Source organism: Oxyura jamaicensis, chromosome 18 (genome assembly GCF_011077185.1).
Source record: "Oxyura jamaicensis isolate SHBP4307 breed ruddy duck chromosome 18, BPBGC_Ojam_1.0, whole genome shotgun sequence".
Taxonomy (NCBI): domain Eukaryota; kingdom Metazoa; phylum Chordata; class Aves; order Anseriformes; family Anatidae; genus Oxyura; species Oxyura jamaicensis.
In genome coordinates this window covers 3,767,608-3,780,608 of record NC_048910.1, presented here as the reverse complement: position 1 = coordinate 3,780,608, position 13,001 = coordinate 3,767,608, and the positions used below count along the sequence as shown (strand labels likewise).

Here is a 13,001-nt window from a genome sequence, read left to right as displayed (position 1 = left end):
TATGATTTGGAAAAAAAAGAAAAGAAAAGAAAGAAAAACATCACACAAAAAAAAGGCCTCAAGCCTGTTAGCCCTCTGTAATTCCCAGATATAAATAGAAAATTTAGTATAGTCAAACTGGTACAAACACACATTTGTAAAAAGACAGAAAGAAAAAAAATAGAGCTGCGTGCACCAGGTGTCACGCCAGGTAGAAACTTCAGCTTCATGAAATTTAGGGATTTCTTTTACTGGAACTACCGCCCCCCACAGGCACACACAAACTTTGCCCAAATCACATTTAATTCCAAGGAAGTATTACATCCACCATGCACAGAGGACTTAGTTTGCATTATCTACAGCCTGACATAAACCTTAATTGAAATATGTATGTGTATATCTTATATTTCTACTCAAAATAATAATAATAATAAAATCCTTGACTGAGAAAATCTGTTTGTATGGATATGATGCAATGTCAAGTTATTGATCTCAGTCTTAACATGCTTATTTCATGATTGCAAGAAAGCTGTAATCTCATAAATGTCTCGGTATCATTCCTTGGTATTACTAATACAGTGCAACAAAAAGATAACAAAGGTTCCTGCACAGTTCATCCATGGATGTGAAAGGCCCACATTGCCCACATAAGACAGGCCATTTTTTCAGTAACATTGCTATGCATCCAATAGTTACGTATTGTTTACAATCCAGTCATTATTTTATGGAACCAAAGTCCTGTTGGAGGTGGGGACGATACATTTCCAACCATAAACTACAGCTTCACAGGCTCACATGTTTTATTGACGAAGGTCCACAAAAGGGTGTGCGCTCCTCTTCTAGATGTGTCATCTGTCTGAGCTTACACTTCATTTTAAATTTGAGACAGGCTAACTGCAGCCATAGCAGTCATTTGTTCTTTTCCTGTGGAAGCAACTTATAGACAGATGGAGAACAGTCCTGGGCACCAGGAAAATAGTACTCAAATCCCAGTTTTAGCAGATTTCCTTTACAAACTTAGCCAACTTACTCAGAATTATTTATTCCTTAGCTTTCTAGACGTATCAAATCTATTTGCCACAGCTAATGCAAAGGAGTGTCATGGGATTTGAAACACACATTTCAGTGGAGTGCTTAGATATGCTGTAAGAAAAATGATGAAGTACAAACTAACCACTATATCTTGTTTACTGAAATTGTGTTTGACTTTTCCCAAATTTTACTATGGAAGGAAAAAAAAATAGCAATAAGCTCATAACAGTAAGTTTGTGTTTTTTTAAAAAAAGTATTATTACTAAAAAAATGAAGTTTTTCAATTGTTAAAAATGAATAAAATGTTTTTCAAGTGCCTGTTTTGATGCCATAAATAGTAGAATTCTGAAATGCTTCAATTTTTCTGAGTATTTCCACTTATCTGGCATTTATGTGTAATCACGTTTAGAACACAGATCTGTGCCAAGCCCAGGTTTATTTTGAGGGCAGCTCATGGCTGTACTTTATACAGGAACTAGGAAGCTGGAATACACCCACAAATCCTTAACCCCATTATCTGACTGAAAAGAGAAGAAAATGCATTTTCTAACCCACTTTCAGGCACTAAGACAACCTGTTCAGGGGCAACTGAAAGTATTCTTTTTAAAAGAAGAAATAATGATACACATTACCACTCTTATACTGTGCCATACACAAGTAGGCCAGGTTTAAGTCAGAACTGCAAATAGTAACTTCCTGATCAGGATTTATTAAAACATCCAAACATCCTCTCAAACATCCAATTGGCAGCTATACTTACTGAAAACAAACAAAACAACAAAAAGTCAACACTTTTTTACCTTCACTTAAGTGGCAATACAGCAGAGTCTGTATCAAAAACAGAGGAAGACAAAACCTAAAAACTAAGCCCTGGAAATAAATAAATAAATAAATAAAAATGATTTATCTTATTGCAGCAAGTAAGAAGCCCTCTGGCTTTGGTGTCACTTTCATTTAGATTCTACCCCAAATCAGACCCATGAAATAGCTACAGAAACCGCTAAAAACTAATCCATGAAGGCATTATCAGAACAATGGCCAAATTCTGCTCTTAAGATCTATTCAAGTCTGTTACTTTGGTAACAGAACTTCTCCATTCATTTCCGTTTACCTGCTCATACAGCTGACCTGAGAAATTTTTTAAAAATATATTTCTCTCTCAGGGCAAATTACCTTTAGAGAGAAAGAAAACCAAACAATAACAGCAAATGTCAATGACTGTCTTATAAATCATCTCTTTCTGTAATGGAAATTCCTACATCCTTCCTGATCCACCCTCTCAGCTTATCCATGGATGAGGAACAGGAAAAAAGACATAGTCAACAGCACATTTCTCTTATGTTCACAGAAATAGAGGCTTGGAGCCTGAAAAACTCTAATGCATATTTTCCACTTATATATATATAAACCAACCAATAAAAGGCTGCACATACCAATTACCTTTTCTTTTCTTGTACATACTGTCAAGCAGTAAACAGAAATTAGCAGCTGCAGTGCTTTTTTATTCAGGATGTGTATATTAACTGATGACTCACCAAATAATTTGCAGCCCAGCATGCCAGTTGTCTTCTCCTCCACAGAAAGAAATACTATTTTAAACAGAAAGTTAACCGCTGTGGATCTTGCAGGCAAGCCAACATGTACCAGAACGTGATAAATATTGTTGGTGAACCCCAAGAGGGCAGAGGAAAGGGGGTGGTTCCAATAACATACGGCAAGTTTTTCAAAATACTCAAATAGTAATGAATGATACAGGGGAGAAAGATTGGAGGCAGGGAAGAAGGGATTATTGCAAAGTCAACCCACGCTGCCACGTGGCCTTTTGTGGTATACGCTGTCTTCGCTCAGCAGGCAAGACCTGCACTGCATGAACACCTACAGTATATGGCTAATGTGTTGTGGCTTTTCTCTTAATCCTCTGTGAGTACATTTGCAGCCTTTATAATCTATGGCTTAGTCATAAGTAATCTATGGCACAGAGACCAAAGATGGCACGCAGCTGTCTTATGAAGATGCTGGAAATGGAACTCGTACTGAAAAGGATGTCTATGAAAGAACAGCTTCCAAATCCTGGTTCTCCAACACCTGCAGCAGTTGAGAGCCAGTGCCTCCTGCAAACAGATGCCCTGTAGTGCCTTCAGGAATACAATGTCACGGGGGTCTTGCTTTCTTCCAGAACAGTTAACCTCTAATTTGTAAAGCAAGCTGACAGTTGCTTCTTTAGATTATGTCCACCAAGTAATTAATGAGCGTGGCATTATTATTTTAGCCAAACTTCTGTTACATCCTATCTGATCAGATGCAATCAGAAAGAAGTATAACCCAATTAAATTATACAGAATTAAGAGAAATTGCTCTCCACTCCTACAACATTCTTTATGTTGTTTTTTAGCATAGCATGAAGAAAATCTTTACTAACAGTTTAGAAAATCAACTACAACTTAGTATTTGAAGACTGAACCACACATTTTCACTCAACTTGAACTCCATTAAGTCTACTCAACATAAATTCTAACTGATTTATAAATGTTTTGTCAAATAAATAAATAAATAACTCAGACAACAGGAATTTTCCAAAAACTGCACAAGTGTTATTTAGTAAAAAAAGGGTTTGAATCCTTCCAAATCTCATACTTCTTTAAAAACTACAGAAGGAAAAAGCAAGTCTTCTTGATGGACATTACTTCTTTATTCTCTCAATTACAGAGAATAAGAAAACTCACAGCATCATTTTCCATAGTATCCCCTAGACTCCAAATGGAGAATTAAGTCTCCCTCAGCATGACCTCAGTACAGTCACCTTTGCAATGTACGTTTAAGGATAATTTTACAAAAAGTCAGGAGATAAACAGATTCCAGCACACAGAAATACTTTGTTTGTATTCCCATACTCTTGTGGTACTACTTTATCCCTCGTTCTGCGTAAGCCACAGGTTCTTGGGCTTTCAATTATCCCTGTCACAACCAGCAAACGCCCTCTACAGCCAACACTGTTTAATGAAGTACAGTTCCACGGTACAAAGAGAGGCAAGGTAATGCATACTACCCAACCAACCTTCTGCCAGCAAAACTTGGCATGCTCTTAACATCCCTGGAGTGGCTAAAAGCCCAAGCTGTGGCCATCACGTGTCAGTTCAGATTTTTTTTTAGACTGACAATGAACATGCACTTCTAAAAAGCACCAATTATATTACAAACTTGCCATGTGAGTAGTCTTGGTATATGCAAGAAGTCTGACAAAACTGAGATGCCAAATTTCTTCTGCACAAAACGTGTAGTTCATTTGCTCTTAAACGCATTTTCACACATCAAGTGCTTTCCAATAAAGCAAATACATCATGCACACAATTATGGTACAGCTGATCTCGTAAGACTAAGATACCTCACAAGTTTTGGATTTGGTACAAATGCAACACACCGATGATACGTGCTGGCTCTGTAGAAACATATAATCATAGCAAAACAAACAAACAAACAAACAAAAAAGTAGATCCAGACATCACACCAAATTCAAAATACCAGTTTCTCCACAAAGTCCAGATTTAATAAATAAATACATTAGAACTCTTGAAAATGTACGGTAGAAAGACTTCTGAAAATAAAGAACATCAGCCCTTTCAACACTTCTCATTTTGCTGCTGCTGCAAAAAAATATTAGTGGACTCTAAGGTGTAACAGTTCTGTGTTAAAACAAAAGCAAGCAAACAAACAAACAAAAAAATAAAACAACAAAAAAAGTCCAAAATGGAATCTAAATTAAAATTTAAGAGTGCACATCAATTCCTCTAAATTATTCTGAACTGCTATTTGTCTAAGCTACAACATAGCATCAGATGCATATCCACAGGTATCTAAATTGCTCAGCACAGAAAAACACAAACCCCAAACAAGACAAATCACTGTAGGAGATGAATGGGGATGTTGTCAGGAATAACAAAAGATGACCTTGGTTATTGCAACAAACAAGACCACAGTTAAGAAAATACTAGAAAATCAAAATATACAGTCGTGCCCTAACAAGGACATGGATAAATGATCAGTAGGAACTCTTCCAACTTCTCTGCTTGGAAATTTGTGTTTTAGATACAAAAATATTTGCCAAGTAGGCAAAAAGTTCCAATGGGGAAAAGATTGACTTCAGACTTACACAGACCAGCAGCTGCTGTCACTCACCGTTCTTATTAAACTGTACTTATTATTGTTAACAGAATGAATTTGAGTGTGCACCTTTATACTGGCCAGAAAGCCCACTGCACTAAACCTAAATATTTAAAACTACTACCTTTATTACATATGTTGCCCTACCACAATGTGTTTTTCCTTGACAACTGCATCTTCTGTATGTGTAGCAGGAAGGAATCCACCACACTCAAGGCAGACAGAAGCAGGCTTACAGGCTCTCTGCAGCACAACACACTTCCCAGATAAAGGACGATTTCTGCTGCCAGTATCTCGCATCCTGCCCGAGCCCGCCGGGACTGTCCGCTTCGGGCAGGGCGGGCAGGCAGCAAGGATGGTGAGGCATCTTCTCGTCTGAGGCAACAGCCCCATCACTCCCTCAGGCGACGGAATTTTCACAGTTCTCTGAGGAATTCTGCACTTCTCCCTTCCCTATCGGGGAAGAAGCGACTCCTATACTCCTCCCAAAGCTTATCAACCGAGTCACGCTGACCGGCGATGTACATGCCAGAACGCTAACCAACCACGCTGTTTCCCCGCCGCCTCAGGTGCAGCCGCCATTTTGTGGGCCCCGCCTCAGCTGCTCGGCGCAGGCTCGGCTCCGCGCGGGGCCCGGCCGGCAGCATGGAGGCCGCTCTGAGGCGGGAGCTGGGCACCACCGTGCTGCGGGCAACCGGGCACTCGGGCGGCGGCTGCATCAGCCAGGGCCAGAGCTACGAGACGGACAGCGGGCGGGTGTACGTGAAGAGCAACGCCAAACCAGAGGTGGGGGAATGAGGGGGGAACGCGTGTGGCGGGCGCCCGGGTAGGGGCAGCGGGTTCTGTGAGGGCGGCTGCCCCGAGGAGGCGGGCGGCGGGCTGGGCTCCTCTCCTTGAGGGAGGGAGTTTTGCCGGCTGGCCTCAGGTAATAAAATGTGGGCAGGCAGGTGGCCTGCTGCCGGGGTGAGAGGTGTGCTTTGTTTGCTGGCTTTTGCCCTGTGAGCCTGTGGCTGGTGCGGTGTCAGCGCTGGGTGCCTGTAGCGCGTAGGACACGGACGGGCAGGTTGGCGTTAATTGGGGCATTGCTAATCATAAAATGGCCTGGGTTGGAAGGGATCTCAGGGATCATCTGGTTCCAGTCGCCCTGCAATGGTGCAGGTGATGGTGCCACTGCTCTTGTGTACACTGGAAGTGTTCAATGCAACCTATAGGAGGGGTTAAGTTAGTGTCTGAGGGTATGCTTCTTTTTTACTGTAACAAAAACAATATTTTCTTGCAATATGAAACAGCTTTTCTCAATAAATGATATCTTCCGTGATTGTTCAAGAGTTTCTGCTTTGTCCTTTCAGTATCTGGTACCAGTTAGTGTAGAAGGTAGCAACCTGCGTTTGATAGTGATAAGTATAGTACAACGTACCTGTACGACGTGCTTGTTGGAAAAGCAAAGATGGGGTGGAATTTACTCTAAAGGTACTCTCCACCTGTGGCAGTCAAGTGAACAGTTTCACTGGAGTAATTAAAGTCAGAACTTGTATTTACCTTTAACAGCAAAAAAGTGTTTTTGAAAGGACGTATGCAACTATACGTACTTCAAATTTGTTTACACTGCCTGGTCATATCAGGGAGCTGGATGGGAGATCAAAGGCACTGAGGTGATAACACAAGGAAATACTGAAAGGTTATTGTCTACATGAGACTGAAAATAGTTTGAACTGATAGCAATGTAGCCATTCCACTTAGGCTTTTGATTAATGTGTGTTTAGATATTCAATCCAGCTATTTACAAGATAGGGCTAGTGAAAAAAATCTGGAAAGATTTCCTACTTAGTAATCATTTTCTATTATTTTGTCTTAGTCAGTGGATTCTGAGTGCTGATTCAAGCAAACTTTGCCAAACTATTCCAGTGCTGTGCGGTGTATGCAGCAATGGATGTATATCAGCAGTTTGTTTAGAAAAAATAAAGATCTCTATAAAATGCTATTTAAAAAAATCTATTCAAGTTATCAGCTGACTTAAACTAATTATAGTGCTTTATATAGAGATATAGTATTTACTAATTTTCAGAGGTGTTGCAAGTCTCAGTAATTCAGCAATTTTTCCCGTAGGCTTCAGAATTTTTATCCAAACCTATTGTAAACAGTACTCTGACTGTATCTTGTGTATTAATACTAGAGGGTAATATTCTATTTTATTCACTGTATTTCAGTTTTTTCTTTCAGCAAATACTGTAGATTTTCTGTATGCCCTCTTCTGTGACCTCTGTAACTGTTCTAAAGAAGCATTCATGTGACAAACACCACTGATGTCAGTGGAGCAACTCAAGAGAATAGATTTTACTTGATGTGAATAACAGTTTCAGAAAAGGGTCCTGAACAAGGACATGTTCAAAGCAAATGCTATTGGTAGTGACTTGGTTTCTAAGAGCTTCTGTGTGCTAGTGTGTTACGGGGTGTTTGGCTGCTATCATTGCTTTTTATTTTACTTATTTATTTTTTCCAATGAGGCAAAATAAATAGTTCAGGGAAAACTACATTGTAACCGTAAATTGTTTTGAAGATCGTCCATCTTACTAAGCAGTCTGTGCCAGGAAAGCCATGAAAAATAGGAACACCAGCACTACCCTTCTAGACTCTCAATAGTATCTGTGGCACATATGTTTCTAGTTATTTGCTTCATAATCAGTTAATGATATATTGCTTACATTTTGTGTATACAATTTACACTCCGACAGATGAAGTTGGTTTGGTGTTCATAGAGAATGCTATAAACTAAATCGCTTTCATGGAATCAGTTTTTGAAGTGAAACTTCTGTGATTCTAAAATGGGTGTCAGGTCTGGTGGTATGGATTTATCTCTATCTTATACATGTGGTAATCCATTTGCCCCTAGTTTTTTATTTAACGTTTATAGCCTTGTTTGGTTTTATGAAAGTCTTGTTTATCTGTGACTTGTATTAATAGAGATTAATGCTTTCCTTTAATACTTGGCAGGCTAGAAGAATGTTTGAGGGAGAAATGGCAAGTTTAGAAGCCATCTTGAAAACACAGACAATAAAAGTGCCTAAACCCATTAAAGTTATAGACCTGCCTGGGGTCAGTACTCTGTTTGTGATGGAACATTTGGAAATGAGAGGCTTAAACAGGTAAAACACAGTATTTTCATTGCTTCCTTTCAGAAATTTTTACTGTTATACCAATTAAATCATTTGTTTTCAGAGGGAAATTTTTTGTTTGAGAAGGGAAAAATACTATAATTTCATCAACATGGGAGGCAACTGGCTCTACAAGTTGCTTGTAGTTACTGTAAGACTTTTCTGAACTGTGTAGAGGATAAGCTCTTACTTAAAAATAGATAAATGAGGGCCATCTTACTCTTCTGCCTTCTACGCCTGTTAGAGAAGATGGAGTGACTGACAGAGGTATAAAGAAGAGGATGATGATTTGTTTGCTCCATCTCCCAAAGAAGGTTTAACAAGAAAAATGCATCATGTGCATGCTTTTCTTTACAGATATCTAACTTAAATTAATACAGAAGTGATACCACACAGAAATTAGAACTGATGAATTCTTATTAAATTTATGATTTCTCTTACTTCCGTTTTTAATAATGTTATCAGAAACAATCATAGAATTATATTTTGTTCAATGTTAATACGTAATTTGTATTGGGAGAAGAGGTGCGTATGGCCAGAATACTTTGAAAACATACTTCGCTGGAGATACAAAACTTTGAGTTGCTTGATAAAACTTCCCAAGTAATTCCTTGAATGTTAATAATAGGATTCATTCACATGTCTCTGTTGCTAAGAATACTTTTGTTTCGTAGACATTCATCAAAGCTTGGAACACAGCTGGCTGATCTCCACCTTCATAACCAGCAACTTGGAGAGAAGCTGAAGAAAGAAGAGAGCACAGTTGGTATGGTACACAGCTCTTTGTGAATTTAACCTAGTTAATAATAATCTACAAAACAGTTAAATTAGCTCCTGTTACTTCAGGATAAGTTTGTCTTCTTCCACTAATGATGTCATGAAAATAGATTTGAAAGAAACTGTCAGGCTGGGTGGGGAGTGGGATCATCTTTTTTTTTGTTGTTTGTTCTCTTTTGGACCTGTGTAAGCAAAACATTTATTCAATTTGGGATCCTAAACCACAGTTTCTGCAAGGACATGGTATCAGATGAGATAATGCTACCTCAAAATATTACTTTGAAGATTATAATGTAATAACATTATATTTAAGCTTTAACGTTAAAAAAACAATAGCAAAAGGCGTTGTGACAAAGTATATTAAGGCGTGATTTTTTTATTCTCAGTCGAAAAAATATGGTACCCTTGCATAGTTTTTAAGGTCCATTTTTGTTTTAGATACTTAGAATCTTGTCATTGGTATTGGATTTTTGTCTTTGGTTTGAAAGGTAAAGGTCAAGGGCAAATGGAAGTCCAGTTTGTGGATCAATTTGGCTTTCATACAGTTACCTGCTGTGGCTATCTTCCACAGGTAGGTTGTACTTCATGAGACTGACAGAACTTTATCTTATTTTGCCTTGAGTCACACACAAAGGGCCAAAAATGTTATAATGGCAATGCATTTATGTCTATGGCAACATAAAAAGAAGAAACATTTTTCAGCCCGCAAAGGAAAGTTGTGCCTTAGATGGCACATGGAAGTGCATCAGATGTGCATATCTTTTGATTTTTTTTTTGTCTTTTATTGCTCAGTGAAAACTATTTTTCCCGTAACTTAATGTTTTAAGGTACTATTCTATTAAAATAGTAGCACTGAGCGTTCTGGATGCTAACAGCGTAAAAATTGTATAATCCTCCAAAGTTTTATTTGAAAAAAGAAAATATGTCTTTTCTGTGGTATAGAACCAACATCTGCAATCCTGTCCCTTCAGGTGAACGACTGGCAGACTGACTGGGTGACTTTCTTTGCCAAGCAAAGAATCCAGCCCCAGATGGACATGATTGAAAAGAATTCAGGAGACAGGGAAGCAAGAGAACTTTGGGCACAACTTCAGGTAGAAGATCTCTCTGTTCTCAAAATAGTGATAGTTAAGTGTCAGTCCTTTAGATTTTCTTTTAATGAAACAAAGCTCCTGTTTGTTGTTATGCCTCAGGTTCTGTTGGTAAGAGATTCTAACTTCTAGGGATTATAAAATGCCTTTTATTCTAAGGTATACTGGCTTTGTCAAGTCACCCTAAATTCCAAAGTGAACGTGTGCCAGACAGCGCTTTGCCTTACTGTTTGGGAAATACTAGATCAAGTTCACATTCTCATTCCCTGGAACACGTTCATGATGAGAAATGTATGTAGGGAATGCTGTTCTGCACATCCTCTCTTTGTTTGGTATTTGCATCTGCTGAAGTGACAGCAGTATTGTGTATTTGTGTGCTAGTTCGTAGAAATTTCTTCAAGGTTGATAAGAAATTTCTGAGCCTTCTAATGATGATGTGGATTTTGTTTTTTATTATTTATAAAGCTGATCAATATTACAGCACTAAATGGAGTTTTAAATTTTTTTTTTAGTGCTAGAAAAACATTTGGATTAAATGTCTTCAGTTTCTGGCTTTTATGTAAAAATAGAAATCCTCTTGATTTTATCAGCATCTCCTTTGACCCAGTCCTATGCCATTTGAATTGAAGCTTTTTGTTAACTGACTTAGTAGAACTTTGAATTCATGCTCTTCAACCTTTGCATGCATGTTGATAAAACTCTATGATCATTCACTTTAAAAATTATCATTGATATGTCTTGCTTTTTTCCCCCTGCAGTTGAAGATACCCAGTTTGTTCTGTGATGTAGAAATTGTTCCTGCTCTCCTGCATGGAGATCTCTGGGGAGGAAATGTAGCAGAGGATGATTCTGGTCCAATTATCTTCGATCCAGCTTCTTTCTATGGCCATTCAGAGTATGAGCTTGCAATAGCAGGGATGTTTGGTGGCTTCACTAGCTCTTTTTACACTGCTTATCACAGTAAAATTCCCAAAGCCCCAGGGTTTGAGAAACGCCTAAAGCTTTATCAGCTTTTTCACTACATGAACCATTGGAACCATTTCGGTACAGGGTACAGAGGGTCTTCTCTAAACATCATGAGAAATCTGGTCAAGTGACTTTCAGCTCAAGCCGGATGCTTCCTGTGTTGCTTGGCAAACCACGTACTTGGTGTTGCAACTACAGGAATGGTAATGTTAAAATAGCTGCTTGACCCTTGACCTTGTTTGCACAGCTAAAGACCCAGAATCAGTGAGTCCTGCTGAATACCAGGTATAGCATATTCATTCCTGTTTAGCATAGTTGCACAGGGAACTATCTAAGGAAGGAGCTTACTCTGTTGCATAAAATATCCATCAGTGTCAAGAAGGCATTGTATGCTTGAGACTAGACAAGTTAGTAGAATCAAGCACTAAGAATAAATGATTTGGAAGAAGTTCTGTTAGGGACCAGTCGTTCTTCAGAGTAGAAAAATGCTGGAGTTTGCATTTGCACCCTAGTGGAAAATATTAGAGAAGCCATTGTGAAATGGAAGATTGCTTTTCTCAGTTACTGAGCAGATGGCTAAAAGAGTTGTTCATCATTTTTTGCCATTCTTCCTGTCTCTTCCATGATTGATTGCTCAGATTCTATTAGCTCTTCATTTCCAGTTATGTGCATGGGAACAATGAAGTATTTCGAAAGTCAACAAGACAACTGTATAATTGGAACTGTAACAAGTGATTTGGACTTGCTAATCATTTTGTTAATGTGATTCTGTTGGATGGAGCCTGCTTCCTATTCTGTTGCAAAGCAGTGTGAAATTGCTTAGAAATTTTTCTGGTGTATGCATTTTGGTGCCTCATGGCATTCTTTTTGGCCATTCTGTGCTTTTTACTCAGCTAGTTCCCACTCTAGAACAATTTTGTTTTTACCTGAACAACCTCTGTTTTCTTTTCTGGATCATGCTTTTGTCCCATAGCATGCATTCTTAAAGCAGATCTTTTCAGGTAAGACACTCTTCTTTTATACACCATGTGAAGATGTCCTCTCTCACTAATAAAAAGATGCACTTTGTGACTGCTGTCATTGCCGACAGGACAATGCCATCTGATCATGGTATGGTCTTCACATAAATTTTCTGTAATTTAGATTACAGATGCCATAAGCTAATTTACTTTATTTCATTCCCCACTAAGTGCGCTTTTTAGCTCTTAGGATAAGAGACATGAAACCAAAAGGAGTCAAAATGTAACTCACAGAACAGCAGCTCTCCACCATTATCAGAAATTCTGTAACAATAGCTTTGCAGACTAGCTATTTGTTGTACTTGCAAGGTAATACTAAAATTGTGACTGCTGTTTTTAATATAGGCTGGTAATGATATTGCAGTGCAAGCATGCCAGCTAGGTGAGAGAAATGCATGATGCCTGACATGAATTTTGAGTGTTTGGGAATGACTTAATTAAAAATATTTTTTACAGGATATACTGGCAGATTATTGAGGGTTTTCTAGTTGCTATTGTTTGTAAGAATATGAAGCAATTGTAGAGAAGACAATCACTTGATACAACTTTTCCTTAATTCTGTCCCTCTTCTCACTGGCTGTTTAACTTTTGCAATGAAAAGTTTTAAAGCTTTGCTCAGTAGAATCACTTTTATCTTGTGGCTTAAATAAAAAGTTTCTCCATTGATCATTGTCGTCTCTGTTTTCTGAATTAAAACTTCATGGCTTGCTTTCATTCTTGGGGAGCTACTTGCTCTGGCCTGTTAAAAGTCCCTAGCTTATTCGACAGTTACGGGCAAAGTGGCTGATGGGAGCATAGTCATAGATTTTAATCAGGAGCAGTGTGTC

General features: G+C 38.4%; 1 protein-coding gene across 1 annotated transcript; it reads left to right on the top strand.

The window, feature by feature from the left end:
* Nucleotides 1-5,747: 5,747 nt before the first annotated feature.
* FN3KRP (fructosamine 3 kinase related protein) lies at nucleotides 5,748-12,841 on the top strand. The gene is made up of 6 exons (XM_035342387.1): nucleotides 5,748-5,955; nucleotides 8,161-8,312; nucleotides 8,996-9,087; nucleotides 9,587-9,669; nucleotides 10,070-10,192; nucleotides 10,948-12,841. Exons 1-6 carry the CDS (start codon nucleotides 5,815-5,817, stop codon nucleotides 11,284-11,286), a joined length of 930 nt encoding a protein of 309 aa, XP_035198278.1. The 5' UTR covers nucleotides 5,748-5,814; the 3' UTR covers nucleotides 11,287-12,841.
* Nucleotides 12,842-13,001: the final 160 nt, after the last annotated feature.

What these genes read in the sequence shown, in the direction of transcription:
- FN3KRP (XM_035342387.1), top strand. Translation starts at nt 5,815, where the DNA reads ATGGAGGCCGCTCTGAGGCGGGAGCTGGGCACCACCGTGCTGCGGGCA. An exon ending in AGAGCAACGCCAAACCAGAG is followed by an intron (nt 5,956 to 8,160) that starts GTGGGGGAATGA and finishes AATACTTGGCAG; the next exon opens with GCTAGAAGAATGTTTGAGGG. An exon ending in GAAAGAAGAGAGCACAGTTG is followed by an intron (nt 9,088 to 9,586) that starts GTATGGTACACA and finishes TTGGTTTGAAAG; the next exon opens with GTAAAGGTCAAGGGCAAATG.